We start from the raw sequence: 16,111 nt of genomic DNA, 5'->3' as shown, positions 1-16,111 counted from the left end.
AAATGAAGCTAACTTAATATTTAGGAGGTTTTAATGAAGGTCACTGACCCAAAAATAATAAAGAAAAATGCTCCTTCTCTTTAATAACTACAACTGTAAAGCAGGTAAGTGTTGCTGTTTATGTAGATATTTAAGTTTTTGTACTTTACTACTTAGACCACAATCCAAATTTCACACAAGGCCATTAAATAAACAAATGTTCACACTAAACGCAAACCAGTGAATTTAAGACTCTATATAGATTACTTTGTGTTCATAAGTATAGCCAGTCTCAATGTACAAGCAAACCTACATCAGGCCTTTCAGGAGAGAAGAGGAGTGCTTTCAGATGCAAAGCTTTCATCTGATTCTAATTCATCATATAAGGCAGACACTACACACACACACACATGCACTTGACTGAAGTGCAGTCATTTTTTGGGAATTATCTTGATAGCAGTCAAATTCTAGGAAGCATACAATTATAGTATTTGTTGAATACTAGATAAGAAAAGTATGCAACAAAAGCCACTGCAGCAAACAAAAGCACAGAACAGGAAAAGCAGGAAAAATAGTTCATTTCATTTACAACGGACTGCTTATTTATTCATTTGCGCCTGGTATCCGTGCACCCTGAAACTATCAAATAAAACGAAATTCAAAAAATTCATTTTTAGGAATCTAGTCACAAATAAGTATCAAAACTTTTATGAGTGTGTTGCATAAGTCCAAAGTACATTGAGTCTACGAAAAAAAAAAGACATGTTGTCAATATACTAATCTAAAAAAACAGCAGTCAGACTGCAAAACTAGCGATATTAAACCTACTTATGGCCAAGACTCTGAAACAATTGCTTCTGTACATTTAATAGTATCATTTTTCTGCAGTGCAAAATAAATCTATTGGAACAGGAATAATAATAATAATAATAATAAAAAACCTTAGGTCATCTATGTAACCTGGTCAGTTATTTATATACGATAAGGCATCATTCAAGCACGCCTCTTACCCAGATTTCACCCTGGTTACTGTCAACATAGCGTCACCTTCACTTAGTTGAGCCACAAACATTAACTTGTAAAATAGAGCTGTGTGTTAGTAACTGCCTCAAACAAAACTTGAGCAGGCTACATTGTGTCTGACGCAATACATGGGTGTGAGGAGAGTTTATTGCCTGCTGTAGTGATGCCACTATGAGCATCCTCAACCTGTGTCCTCTTGCCCTCTTTATCAGCCAACACTCTCACGTCAGTTTAACACTTTTGCTTTTTTTTTTTTTATTGGTATCATGAACATTTCTTTGAATCGCTCATGCCATTACCTTTTTATCACAGTTCTACACACTCTCTCCGTTCACTCTTTACTTCTCTCTCCTACTCCATGTGCCTAATTATTGTTCACATTCTCACAGCCAGTTGGCCCCATTTCCCTTCAAGGCAAGCAAATGACCATCTGGTCTTACCATCAGCACATTCTTCATAATACCAGTCCAGCTCATAGTAGTCAGCCTCCACAAATCTCTGCATACTCAGTCTCCTTCAGCTGTGAGTCGCAGCTCCTGCTGTCCAGCACCCGAGGTCACAAATTCACACGCATTCTCCCAGCGGCCCATTCTCTCCACCACCAGGGAGCCTATTTTGAGTAACAGCTAATAAATGAAGCTGCGTACAGCATGCCATCCAGAGTGGGATGGGGAGAGATGGCTGAATTATGAGGCTGCAGTGATGATCAAAAGTGTTGCGCAGGAAGCCTTCATGGTATGGCTATAGTCAAGGTTGTATCATGCGCACCGAGGAGAGGCAACTTCCTAGTTTTGTAGCCAATCAAACTGTGTTACATCAATGAACGTCAGCAGTAGGTCACCCATCCCCTCCTCCTTCCCTCTCCCTCCTGCCAGAGCTCCCTATTTCAATGGCACCTCCCTCTGGAGGGGTTACCATAGCAACTGGCTCTGACTCCAGTCTGAGGTGGCGTATGCTGCCTAAATTCTCTTGCACTTCCTCAGACTTTCCTACTCACCCTCTTTCGCCCTCTCGATTCTACTCCAGTGTGTTGATGAATGATACTGCGTGAACAGAATCTACAGGGTTAGTCTAAGAGTGAACAGTTCTGGCTGCCAATTGAGGCAGAAGAAGAAGTAAAGAAAAGGAGAACCAAGTGATCCAGAGTGCCTTGTGTGCACTGCAACTACACCAGCTGAAAGCATGAATGAAGCATGGATAGCAAATCATATGAACATATGGAGTAAACTGCCTAATCATGTGTCTTAGTCTTGTAATGTAATTTCCTGAGCCAGGAGTGGCTGTGGAGATGACTCACCTACCGACACCTTACCAGATGACTGGCCTTTGGCTTGTAATGATGACATCAATGAGGCGAGATAATGGATGTATAAAACACAGGAAAGATGTAGCCCTTATAGGTAATATTTTAGCCAGCTCCTATTGTATAATTAAGTGGTATAGATGACTAGGCACATAGCAAATCAACACAAGCTGTGAACGCACTGCTTGCTCAGAAGTTAGCTCGGTGATCACAGTTTATAATTATTACACAATTGATGCAGTAGTTAAATATTCAGAGAGATTTGGATCTGTAATAATGAATAAAAATCAATGCATGGCTTCTGGGGGCATGTCTCGCTCTGGACTATTTTAAGCTGACGTGTGAAAAGGAATCAGTCCAGAAGAGAGAGTATGAGAGAGAATATGAATGTCCTATCTTAAATTTTATTTAAAGCATGAATCAGGCACATAAGTGCAAATAGGGCTTTAGTGTTTTATAACAGAATTTTAAACAGATTCTATATGTTTCTGGGATTATAGACAATGCAGGGTATGGATTTGCCAGGTGAACAGGGTCATGATCTTAAATATTTGTAGTGTAGTGCTAAAGACTGTAAAGCTAAAGAAAGAACCGTGATAGATAAGTGTGTGGGAGACATAGTTACTGAGACCCAGGTGATAGAGCAAAACCTCTCAGAAATCTCACATACTGCTGCCATGTATCTAGCTTCGCCGAGGCTCCGTGCAAGACCGATAACCGCCAGCTAACTCACTTACTCTAGCCGGCAAGCTAAAATACAGCATAAATAACAAAACAGCTAGACAGACAACAAAACTGTCTCAGGGTTGCTTCCTAAGTGTGCATTTAGGGTTTGCTTCCTAAGTGTGCATTTTAATTACCTGAGCTATATTATTGGTGTATTTTGTTATCTGATATGTATTTTGTCATCCAGCCTCTCTCAAGCATGCAAGCTCAAACAGAGTAAAAACTTTGACACAGATCAGTGAAAAACACACAGAGGGTGACCAGCTGCACCAGATGACGCTGCCGATATAACCAAGTTTGATAAATAGAGAAACACAAACACCTCCCAATCGTCAATAGCATTAGGATACTAGATTGCATTAGTTCTCTAGCACAACAACTTCTCAACTGGGCAAAAACAAAGCAGCTGGCTATCTTTCACTAGCTTCCCATCAAATTAGAGAACATATAAATGTCTTACCTGTTTAACAAGAAAAAGCTATAACACAATCAATCCTGAATTCTTTCCTTTTTCTTATTATAGTATTTCTTACTCTCTTTCTCTCCTGATTGGCTTCCAGCACTCGCTTGTGCCTAAAGTGGTACGTGATGAAATTCCCACCAATTCCAGCCTGACAAAGCACTGCCTGTGAATTACTATTACAGAATTGTCGAGTCAACTCACAGCACCTCAAGAACATCATGCACACTGTATCTGTAACCAGCTAGCATATTCAAGCAACACAAGTTACCGAAATTCCATGAGTCGACTGCTATGAGTTTTGCTTAAACTACGAGACTAAGCTACACTATATAGCCAAAAGTACTGTATGTGGACACCTGACTATCACACCTTATGTGCTTGTTGAACATCCCATTCCAAAACCATGGTCATTAATAAGCAGTTGGTCCACTCTTTGCTGCTATAACAGCCTCCATTCTTCAGGGAAGGATTTCCACTAGATTTTGGAGCATGGCTGTGGGGATTTGTGCTTGTTTAGTCACAAGAGCATTAGTGAGGTTGGACACTGATTTCGGGTAGAAGGCCTGGCGCAAAGGTGATCCGTGGGTTCGAGACACTTGAGTCCTTTTCCACGTAGGTTCGTTACAGCTCAAGTTGTTTTAAACTTCTCAAATATTGCCCTTACAGTGGATATTGGCATTGTCAGTGTGAAGCTATTTGTATATTCATTTCGAAGGTCATCACGCTTTTATCTCATTTCCTTTGTGTATTCTTTAATTTTTCCCATGTTGATAAATAACTAAGGGAATTTAGCCTCTATATCACTTCATATTTATAAAGTGAAACAGGAAGACATGGATCATTGCTTAAGAATTTCTTAATACCAAGTTGAACCTGAATACTCAAGTGGTTTTCTCAGAATATATTTCTTTCAATTGAAGGTAAGATTTTTCTCATATATTCAATGTGAGACTATGCTAATTAACAAAGATATTTATCTTTTTTTTTTTATTCATCATCACAAAGGGTGACAATAATTCTGTCTGTACATGCTTCTGTGTTAACTCTGTTTTTGTGTAAACTCTGGTCTATATGACCACTTCCTCTTCATTAATGAGAGCCAGTGAGAAAATGCAGGGTTTTACAGAACCAGAAGACCAGACACAGAGAGAGAGAGAGAGAGAGAGAGGGGAAGAGGGTGTATAAGTGAAGGACTTACGGAAGTATTTGAGGGTCTCCTCGATCTGCTCGACAGTCAGGTCGATGTTGATGTCGGGGGAAATGAGTGGCGTGTGCAGCCAGTCGTCGTGGTCATAGCCGTATATAGTGTCTGCTCTCAGCTGATAGTGAGGGAGCTGCTCCTCCAGCAAACTGATGATTTCCACCTCTGGAAGATCAGTGCTGTTACACACATCTGTCATATACACGACACAGAAAAGAGAGAAGAATCAGGTTCTGAAACAGAAGAGCATATCTTCTATCCATCTCATACCTACAAGGAGAATGTAGTTTGTTTTGTTTTGTGGCTTTCACCAAAACAAAGTGACTAATAATCTAGGGCATGGACAGTACAGGCTTCAAATGTTATTAAAGACCAGAATTGCAGTATTAAATATTAAAACAAATACAAAAACAACTCCGGTTCCTTAAATGTGAATTTTAGGCTTGCTGCTACTAGCTACAGGCTATGAGTAACAAAAGTAGTTGCTCTTGTCCCGGTCATCCCTTTAAATTTACATTTACATAAATTTACATGTCTCTGTGTATACTACAGTGAGTATAGCACACACCATTTAACTGATGCCTTTAATTCATAAACTGTAATGACATAACGCAGTAAGCACGAAGTCAAAAAAAAACAACAAAAAATTCTATTTCCATTTCTAAACAAAGATTCAAACTTTACTTGGAATTTACTCCCTTAATTGCGTGACTGACTAACTCTTAACTTCTGTAATAATAGCTGGGTGTGAAAGTCAGTCTGATGAAATCTAGCATTCAATCTCTGTACCTCACATCAGTACTGTACACTCCCACTTTGGGGATTTTCTGGGTAGCTAGTTTTGGCTTGGTCATTAGGGATCTAAATCTACATCCAGATTCCAGTAATGCTGCTTTGTGACAATGTCTATTGTTTAAAGTGCTATTAATAAAAAAAAATTGAAGTAGTTAAGCTGGCTTGGTTTGTTTGAGGATGGACATGTCAGGCATAGTTTAGTAACATTTAATGCCACAGGAATTTTAGAGGGTTAATGCTCTTTGCAGCACGTCTGAAATGTAGTCTGCATATGACATCACATTTTCAAAGACATGTCATTTATGTCATTTACATTTATGTTAAATGTCACATAATAAAGTAAGAAAATCAAAACCAAATATTTTGTTATGATGTCAGACTCCATAGTAGTGTGGATTAAAGTAATGCTCTACCATAATTTTAAATTTCACTTGATATGATCCTACGAATATACCATCACACTCTACACACACCCTACTGGACCTGGATTTTACTTGAAAATGTACCTTTGAAGGTTTGAAAAATTTCCACACTACAGGTATAAAAGGTGGTTCTCTTCACCTTAGCAACCAGCAAAGGTATAGTTTAGCACTTTCTGAACATAGCAGAATAGTTACTACAGTCTATAATGACAATAGACTGACAACAGATGTGAGCCTAGTGACCTCTAGTGGTACAGTTCATAAATACAGCTCTTATAACTACATAAACAGGAACAAGGTCATTAGCCTGGTCAAATTTCAAGATTATTTGGAAACAAGAAGTGTAAATATACATGATCAGTTGTGCACTCCCATAACTAAAACTCGAGCTGGCTTTTTTAAGTTAAATGCTACACTACACAAACACATCTCTGAAACCTGATGAATACTCCCAGGAGCCTTACCTCAACATTTTTATTATCCCATTCTCCTATAGACAAACATGTCTTGTTCATTTCCTCCCTTTTTGGAACCTCTTACAGCTATCCCATTCCAACAAAAGTTTTTTTTCCCACAATAAAGGCAAATCTTCTACATGTACAAGCGTGCAAGTTTCTGCTGAGATGTATTTGACAGATGAAACACCGAGCCAGTACTCGCTTATGAGTCACAGCTTTACTGATTCCTAGATTCATAGGATATAGATGTAAAAATCCCCAGATGTAAAAGCTGCCATTATGTACTATACCCTCAAACTTACTGTTTAATGTCAAATGTGGTGTGTGAAAGTCCAGAGACAAAACAACAAATTAGTGATCAGCCAGTATGGATTTTTAGTGGCTCATGCTGAGATTGATATTTTGAAACCACTGAGGCTGATATCTGATCAAATGAATGAACTGAATTCCTACTAAATACTTTTTAGGAAATTTTAGGCAAATTCTAGAAGTTTTAACAGGTTAAACACTTAAGAATAAAACAAATGAGTAGTAAATATTATTTCTAAATATCTATGCTACTTAAAGACTACATGATTATGTGTGATTATCATTGGATATGCTTTCAAGGATCGTGGAACTTTAAATTACTAATTTGTTTATTTTGAGAACTAGACGCATCCAGGTCAATTAGAAAATATTTTTGTGCAAACAAATTAATCATGGCAGGAGCAGGGTTAAAAGAAAAAAAAAGAAAAAAGAAAAAAAAAAAAAAAAAAAAAAAAAAAAAAAAAACAGTCCCTCACACTTCTCTTGCTGGATGTGCAGTGTGATCGGGGTTGGTTGGCTGAGGGTCTTCTTTTAAGTATAAAATATAGGTTTCTGTAAAGCATAAAGTTTCTTTCTGTAACAAAGTACACTATATGGCCAAAAGTTTGTGGACACCTGACCATCACATGCATATGTGCTTGTTGAACATCCCATTCCAGATTTATTCCCCCCTTTCTGTTATAATAAGCTCCAGTCTTCTGGGAAGGTTTTCCACTAGATTTTGGAGTATGTCTGTGGGGATTTGTGTTGATTCAGCTACAAGAGCATTAGTGAGGTCAGACACTGATGTCGGGTGAGGAGGTCTGGGGTGCAGTCAGTGTCAGTTCATCTCAAAAATGTGCAGTGGGGTTGAGGTCAGGGCTCTGTGCAGGCCACTTGTGTTCTTTCACTCCAAGCTTCTCAAACCATGTCTTCATGGAGCTCGCTTTGTGCACAGGGGCACTGTCGTGCTGGAACAGGTTTCAGCCTCTTAGTTCCAGTGAAAGGAAATGGTAATGCTACATCATACAAAAACATTCTAGACAACTCTGTTCTTCCAACTTTGTGGCAAAAGTTTGGAGAAGACACACACATGGGTGTGATGGTCAGGTGTCCTTAAACTTTTGGCCATATAGTGTAATTGGTTAAAAGAAAATCGGAGTCCAGGAGTTTAGAATAATGACATTTAACAGCTTTTCCTCAGACCACAACACATTTTAAAAATGGTTTTTTTACCTCTTTTCCCCTAGTTAGATAACTTCAAAGACATTTCCTGGAAACAGGTCGCTGCTCACCTGAAACTCAAACTCAGCAGCACAATACTGCAGTCAATCCATGTCAAATCACTGGATTTAACCAGGACCTGAACAGAATCACCAATCCTGCTCTGTAAACTGAATGCCCCAGTACTGCTGCTATGTAATGTGGTGTGATTTAATAAAAAGAAAATTCACAGTGTGTAAATAGTGGTACAGCAGTAGTGAAATGAATTAAAGAGGGGAATAATACATATCCAAAGGACACATTGTCATTAATATGCAAATAATAATAGTGGCAATGTTTATTTTCTCTCCTTTTGCTAAACACTATTAAACACTATTGCACTATTAGTAATTTTGTAAGTGTAAATCTGTAATTTACGCCTTGTGTATTATTTTCTTATTTCCTTAATTTATGTCAAAGGCTGCTGGAGGATTCACGGAGTAAGAATTTCATTGTATGAAGTAACAGACTGTTTCCTGTACATATGACAATAAACTCTTGAGTCTTCTATCTTGAACACTGTGTTGAACAGGCCTAAGAAGGACCTGGAGCAGGCTTAAGATCTCAATCATGGAACCTGCTGTGTGGTTTACTGAAGTTATAGTGACCTCTAATATTAACCATGTACAATTATAACACATAGAAATAAGTCTTATTTTGTCTTATGGAAACTCGGTTGCCACTGAATGAAATGACAGAGGCTGGATCATAATCCTTGTAAGTGATACAAATAAACAAATCTCACAAACAGCAATACATGGGGCAGGCTTGTGTTATTTAAACAAGAGTACAGCCCAGGCTGACCACTGTGTTGTTTAAACCTGCCAGGAAAGCACAAAACCAGAGAGCACTACAAGCCATAACATGTTACATGATGATAACACATACTCAACTATCTAGTAAAATTAGGACAGATTTTATAACAAAATATAATGATGCACTGATGCAATTTTGCACTAGATTGCTAGTTACTAATCCTTCAAAGATGTTTAACTACAGCAGCAAAACATAAAACTACAGCTCTGAGACTTGTATTGAAAATTAGTGTCACACAGGTTACAGGACAGCCATTGCATTTGTCCATCGCTTGTGTCCAATCTAAATGAAGGTTGCTGAGTTCTGAGAGCGAGGGTGAATGTACTGGCTGGCTTGTGATTATTTTGGGGCTGTGTTTTATGTGCATGTTCAACAGCGCTTCCCAGTCAAAGCCTTATTGTCCTTCTGGTTCACATTGACCTCTGTGACATGGCACCCTAAAACAAAAATCCCAGTAGTCTGACACAGATCTGAGCACCACAGCTGGGACAGATCTTAAATAAGAAACAGCCGCTTTGTCAAAGTTTTGAAGAGAAAAGCGTTACAAAGTAAACTCGCATTCAAAGAAGACGTGACCGAAACACAATCCAGATTACAAACATTTTCTGTACATACCAGTCTATCAGTGAGCAATTTGCCTATACACATGTTGCTCTATCTATCAGCTGACATGCCATGGTACAGAACATGGAAAAAAGACAGCAATATATATTTTCAGACAAGCCAGACAAAGGAAAACACACAAAGTTCATTCCAAGTGAAGCAGCGAAATGAGCTACAAACACAGCCAGCTTGACCTTAACCTTATCATGGCCGTAGGTCAGCAGGCAAAAGTTCAGCCTAAAGCTCCACGTTGTCCAGAAATCTATCACTATCCAGTCTCAAAAAGAAGTAACTGTAGTAAACTGAAGTATCTGAAAGTCTCAAATATCCGATCTCAGCACTTACTCATGATTCTGCAGCCACAGGCTTGTTCTCCTCACGCCCAAATTACATTTTCCACTCCTTCAGAACAAGGGCTGGACGTCAAGAGAACATGTCCGGGGCAGAAAGAGAACGAGTGAGGGGAGGGAGAGAGGCAGAGTGGGAGGGAGTGAGAAGAGGAGTGAACGCCTAGTCATGTCTGGCATGCTGATGACACCAGTCACATGCCCCTCACTAAACATAGACTGGATTACAGTGCGAACAGCAGCCTGTTGCACTCATTGTCCTCTTTCACAAGACTTTGGGGTAGTTTGAACATACAGAATGAGAGAAGCTGACTGGAAGGCAGTTTCTATGAACAGCCGGGGTAAGTGCATTACAAATACAGGAAGTTAGAAAGCCCTCAGGGAATCAGTGAAGAAAGAAAGTCAGGGCAGAGTCGCAGCTGCTGAGAGAAGAAAAAAAAAAAAAAAAACACCACCAACAGAGTGGGGAAAGAAGATAACACAATGAGGAAAAGGGGGAAAAAATGGGAAACACTTACTGAAATGCTCTCAGTGTGTCTGTAAAACACACTCCACACTACACCAGTCACACTGTCTGAACATTACAGTATCTATATACACCTGGTAAGCAAACACTGGTAAGACATACCTCAGTCCCAGCCTCCACCTCTCTGTACACATTTAGAACATTCTCAGGAAGTACCCCTCCACTGACACTAAAATTAGTCCAAATAGTCTGATTTAGAGCTTATGAAACTATTGCTCACTTTCATAACTTTTCAAAAATATTCGGTAGCTTGGTCTGACCAGCTGCCAAAACACAGGCCGAGCTGGTCAATCTGGTGGCCAGCTTGTATTTTCCATCGTCCTTATTAAATCGATTCAATGGATTAATGTTTGAGATTTTCTAATTACCTCGCTGTTGTATTATTTTCCTTAAACAACATGCCTGTGATGTTGCATTAGTAGCACTAATACAAATTAAAATCTATTTTACCAGCTTGCCATGTCTTTTTCCAGACCAAACTTTCAGACAGAAAGTGTCTGGTGCCTTGACTAAACCAAAATCTGTATAAAACAGAAGAATTGAATAATATTTGTTAATTGAATAATTTCTTTGTTAACCATGTAGTCTGGACAGCATTTTGATTTTCCCCTCAATGTCATGTTTAAATGTGAGGTCATGGTATGTTTTACTTTGTAAGGTTAATAGAGCTGAAAGCAGATTGAGGATGTAATGGCACCTCTTGCAACATGCTCCTATGTTAGGGGATTTTCACAGAGGAGTTAGCAATGTCTGTATGTAACAAATCTTCCAGCATATGATGTGTGTGATGTGATTAAGATTGTACAATACCTATAATGAGTGTGCTCTTTTCCTCCTGCGCTATGAAAAGCTGAGAAAGGAAACGAGCAGGAAATCCTGACATTTCATCCATAAAGTGGAGAGAGACAGATGGAGCAGAGAGCTACCTGCCATGTGAAATTCTTTTTAATAAATATAGACAGTCACATTTGATCACATTTATTGGGCACACTATACATTATGTGGTTTGGGACACAGCCCTGAATTCTTGATTTGGCACCAGACAGCTGTGAGAATAAGCCGCACATTGAAGAAGGAGTACCTTGCAAAAGCATCGATCCCAAATATTACATCCAACAGCTTTAACTAGTAATTCTTAGCCAATTTGCTCGTGACTGTACAGATGCAGGAGAACTTTTTGTAATCGCCAAACAGGAGACAGGGAATAAATGTAACATTTGTTCCATTACCTACTATAAACTGATAATATATGGATGTGCACTTTAACAGTAATGTAAAAAGGCTATCATTTGGAGAGCTGGACACAGAACAAGAGAATCCGAATTGAACTCATCTTGGATAATACATTAAACTGTTGCTCAGGTAACTGTACACCATACAGAGCCCTGATTATATTGATTCATTTTAAATTCTGGAGAGCTGGTGGATTATACACCAGTGGTCATAAATAAAGTCTCGAGTTCACATTTAGGAATAGAAAATATTATAGGGCTGTTGTGGAACATGACCAGGGGAGTCCTTATTATTTAAAAAAAAAAAAAAAAAGTCATTGTTTTCTAGCTTATCATGTAATCTGAGAGACTGAGACTGAATGAACTGTTTATGGTCAAAGCTCTTTTGTGAAGAACAGCACCAATCAGTTTCATTCCACTCACACACACAAGAATATCAAGAATTTAAACAAGGATCTGCAACTAGGGAAAAAACTGATCTAGGATTAGGGATAGTGTTATGTACTGAGTAAAATTTCTATTTCAGTTATTCTATTCATTTATGCTGAAGTGCTTGAACTGTACTCTGTATTGTTGTAGCTCAATGAAGTCAGAATCGGCAAACATCCAGCGGATGGCAAACCATCAGTTCTCTATCACCATGGAAATAAGAAACACACACACACACACACACACACACACACACACACACACACACACGGCTCTGCCCTGGAAACACTGAGCAGAACTTTTTCTTCATGTGAGTCACATGCGGAATGTGAAGCACACCACTGCTGTAAAAGCTTTGGAATCTGACAAGACACCAGTGCTGATGCAGTAATTCAAATTCACACACACACACACACACACACACACAGAAACAATGACCTGTACTGTCACACAATGAGCATTGTGTCTGCTCAGACATAATATATTTACACAGACATCACTACTGGAGGAGTATACTAACTTTTAAAGAAAGATATTGCAGTATACATTATAATGTTTGATGAGGTATGACCACCTGAAAATCCTATTAGACAAAACTATATTGACACGGCACATTGCCCCTGTGAAGACTGCAATGCCACAAGAATAAGGAGATCCCTGTAGCACTTTCTGAAGCACAATATAATAACTGCCAGAAGATGGCAGGATTCCTAAATGATCCATCTGAGGAGGCTGAACTACAATAAATCACTGCAAAAGTTCTATTAAAAAAGTAAAGGCACAATCTGATGAGCATGTCTGGTTCTTTATTAAGTGTCTGTCAAGTGGGGAAGTGAAAGGCATTTACATTCAACCATATCCCCACTTAAACAAATACTTACACAACGAGAGCGGATGAGGTGCCTTCTTCATTCACACATGACTAAATCACTATTTGAATCTTCAAAGTAAAACTGAATCTAGATGTCATTTCAGATGTGATGACAAAACGGAGAATGCCACATGTATCGAATGCAATGGACTATTTCTTAAGGATTCAGAGAAGAATGATGTACACAGGCCCTGATCAGAAGGATCATAAAATACAGTGTGTCGCGTTAAGTGTGTGAGCCACAGGAAGCAGGTCGTATGTAAATAATGGGAATAGACAAACAGGAGGACATGCAGACTGCCATTTCTACTATGCAAATGAGCACAGTTTAAATCTCAAATACCAAAAGGAAATCTCACAGCCTGTCTGCAATAAATCATATAGGAAATATAAATAAAAGTTAAACAACACAGTCTGTAAGTAATTAAACAGTGATGCATTTCTTGTTCTGGCTCTGTTCTTCAGAACACTAGATTTAACAACAACAACAGCAACAAAAAGCCTGACAACTTTAATTTCCGGCCACGTCGTCCATGTTCAGTGAATAGTTCTATAATTACAGCCCTTTTTTACTTAGGTGTCCTAATTTAGAGTATGTAATTGGTCATTAACTGCTCAGTTGTTTTTTGGCCAGCTGTGTGCTGTATCATTAGCTCATGCACTAGAGCACCAATTTAAGACGTGGCTTTATATGTGCCATTTGCATCAGATTTTTGCATTCAAATTGTTAGAAACAAAACACCTTCAAGAGAATGACTAGTACAAGTATGGAATAACAAACGGTAATGAAGGGTCTTTAATGCTGGTTCTTCAAGGTCCCTTGATGGAGCTAAAAAGAACTTAATTCCCAGCCTAGTAAGATTCTCAATCCTGTATAAAGCCATTTTTTAAAATACAAACTGCGACTTGTCATGGCAAAGATCAGACAAAGTGTTCAGGCCCATTCTATGGAATCCATTGTGCTGCAGGGACATGACTGAACTTCCTACTTATGATTTGGTCATCGTCTGGAGGAGGAAACCATAACCCTGCCTTTTCCAGCTGTTTCTTAGCAAGCCTGGTAAATGAGTAACATCACAGGACTAGCTGAGCTGATGTTCTTCTAAACAAGTGCGGATACTGCAGTGCTCTCAGGTTTAATGAGAGAGCCTTGTTTAATGAGACAAATGTTTTTCTATCGTTTTCTATCGGGCTATCGTCACAGTGCCAAAGACTCAGCACCTATTACTTTATTGTGATAAAGTGAATCCATTATCTAAAATGTTTTTGGCATCGGAAAGGACAGCTTAAGTAATGTGCAATCCTAGCTGAAGAAAAGTTACAACACAACCAGAGATAATACATGCCGGCTGTCTGCTTCTTAATAACACTAAACACACAACACGTCTGTGATGAGAAGTAATGACAATAAAGTTGGCTGACTTAAGGCTATGTTCTCCTTGATTCCCTTTCTTGTACGCACATACACATCGAACTTCAATCAGGATCAGCATTGAGGGGGAAAAACCTCAAACATTTTATCCATTTGCCTAAATAACACAAGCAAATCTAATTGTGAGATACAAATCTACAAATCTTGTCATGTTGCACATGTCTGAATTACGAACGCTACATGTGTGTATGTATGTGTTGCTACAGTAAAGCAAAAGGAAGTAAAGGCAAACATTGATGAATTATGATTAGAGCCTTTTACTGAGGGATAATGGGATCCTCCAAAAATCTAAAAGACCAGCATGTCTACTACAGGTTCCAAAAACATCATCTATTATTGTGTGACCTATTACGAGTCGTGTGTGCGGCGTCTTAGCCAGGCCAAATGCTACAGTAAACTATTATCATCATTATCACAGTAAACTGCATCTTTACGTGTTATAATTGATAGATGTCACCGTTGATTACATTTCAAGTCTTTCAAACACATTAAGTGACGGCGTCTTTTATTACTACAAGAGGCAGCAGAGGAGCTGTTATTTATTCACTTTCAGATCTCAGTGACTACACAGTGACAGTAAGTATAATAAACATGATATACAATAGCATGTGTGTATGTGTATATCTCACACACTAGAAGCTAGCATTAATCTTTGCTTAAACATGGAAAATAACTAGATAGTAGCCACAGCTACGCTACATCAGCTCCAGCAGTTCACACTAACCTGGAACACTCTGGCATTACTACTAGTAAAAACTGGCACAATGCAAAAAAGTAAAAACGAAAAGTTAATAGGTTAACTATACATACGACCAGTTTTTCACTTCCTCTGAATCTGTATTGTTAATTAGGCCTAATTTGATTTAGGGAAAAACACCAAATCCGTATAAATCTTACCAACATTTAACCATTGTTCTTGAGATATCACACTAACAAGAATCTCGAATCCTGGACAGACACACGGATGGACAGATGTACAGACAGACACATGGATGGACCGATGGAAAAAATTGTAGCTAGCCAAAATGGGCCTTGAGTTCCTGAAAACGAATACATAAGTAACATCTTTTATGACAAACAGGAAGAAAGGCGGCGGCATAAAAGAGTCTAAAAATAAAACCTCTTTCATCTGAATGGACTGCCGGTGTGATTTGCACTCATTTGGATTCACTTGTTAAAACCAAAAGGTCTAGGTCACATCTGTGCAATGCCTAATAACATCTGCTGGTGCTGCAAAAACTATAGTTTTTAAAGATGTTAAAAAAATATTTATCCATATTAAACAAGACAAAATAATATACTTTATATACAGTATTTGTACATTTACATAAACCATAAAGAGGAGCCTTGTTCCTCTGGACACATAAAATAAACAGAAATTCAAATAAAAACAAAAAGAAAAAGAGAAATACCAAGTCTATACTGTCCCAGTCAAAGGTTATTTCAGTAATGTGGCAATTCCTTTTTTTTTTTTTTTTTTTTTTTTTTTTTTAAATCTGCGAACATGCCCACTGGATAAGGTTTACATGCCAAGACAGTTATCACACAATCACCTGCTATGCTAAGTGAGGTATGAGGAATGGCAGCGCTCACAACAACAAAACAACGGAATTATTCCATCTGAATCACACAGACAGTAATAACATCACTGCCAAGTCCCTTGGTTCCATGGCAACACACAAACACCCACTCGGTTAAGTTCACAAAATCAGCAGACTTACCTGTGATGGTTTCTGCATCTCTGTAAAGCTCATTGTCTAGGTTGGATGCTTCCTCGCTTACATACTGCTCCTCTTGGTGCGTTTGAGTGGCGCTTGCTGGGGATTGTGGGTGCTGTCTCTGAGGGAGCGGGGTCTGAGGATTGACTGAGGGGGGAAGGCCTGAGGCAGAGGCAGAGGCAGAGGCAGTGGGGGGCAAAGCTGTGGTGTCCAGCT

At 38.8% G+C, this 16,111-nt stretch overlaps 1 protein-coding gene across 8 annotated transcripts in view; it reads right to left on the bottom strand.

Moving 5' to 3' along the window:
- Positions 1 to 16,111, bottom strand: part of trak1a (trafficking protein, kinesin binding 1a) — a 33,689-nt gene extending 17,578 nt beyond the window's left edge. For 5 of the 8 annotated variants that reach the window (XR_008301527.1, XR_008301531.1, XM_026926334.3 and 2 more), the window contains exon 1: positions 4,693 to 4,894. Coding sequence is in view for 5 of the 8 variants with exons in the window: in XM_026926334.3 (XP_026782135.2) it covers positions 4,693 to 4,894 (202 nt within the window). In the remaining 3 variants the exon portion in view is untranslated. Of the gene's footprint in view, positions 1 to 1,442; positions 2,582 to 4,692; positions 4,895 to 9,685; positions 9,827 to 15,898 lie in introns of those variants that run through there. The other 3 variants (XM_026926339.3, XM_026926335.3, XM_026926338.3) reach the window with 3 other exon arrangements.

This window comes from Pangasianodon hypophthalmus, chromosome 1 (genome assembly GCF_027358585.1).
Source record: "Pangasianodon hypophthalmus isolate fPanHyp1 chromosome 1, fPanHyp1.pri, whole genome shotgun sequence".
Lineage (NCBI taxonomy): Eukaryota > Metazoa > Chordata > Actinopteri > Siluriformes > Pangasiidae > Pangasianodon > Pangasianodon hypophthalmus.
Note: the sequence above shows the minus strand (reverse complement) of the source record. Positions and strands in the feature narration are given on the sequence as shown.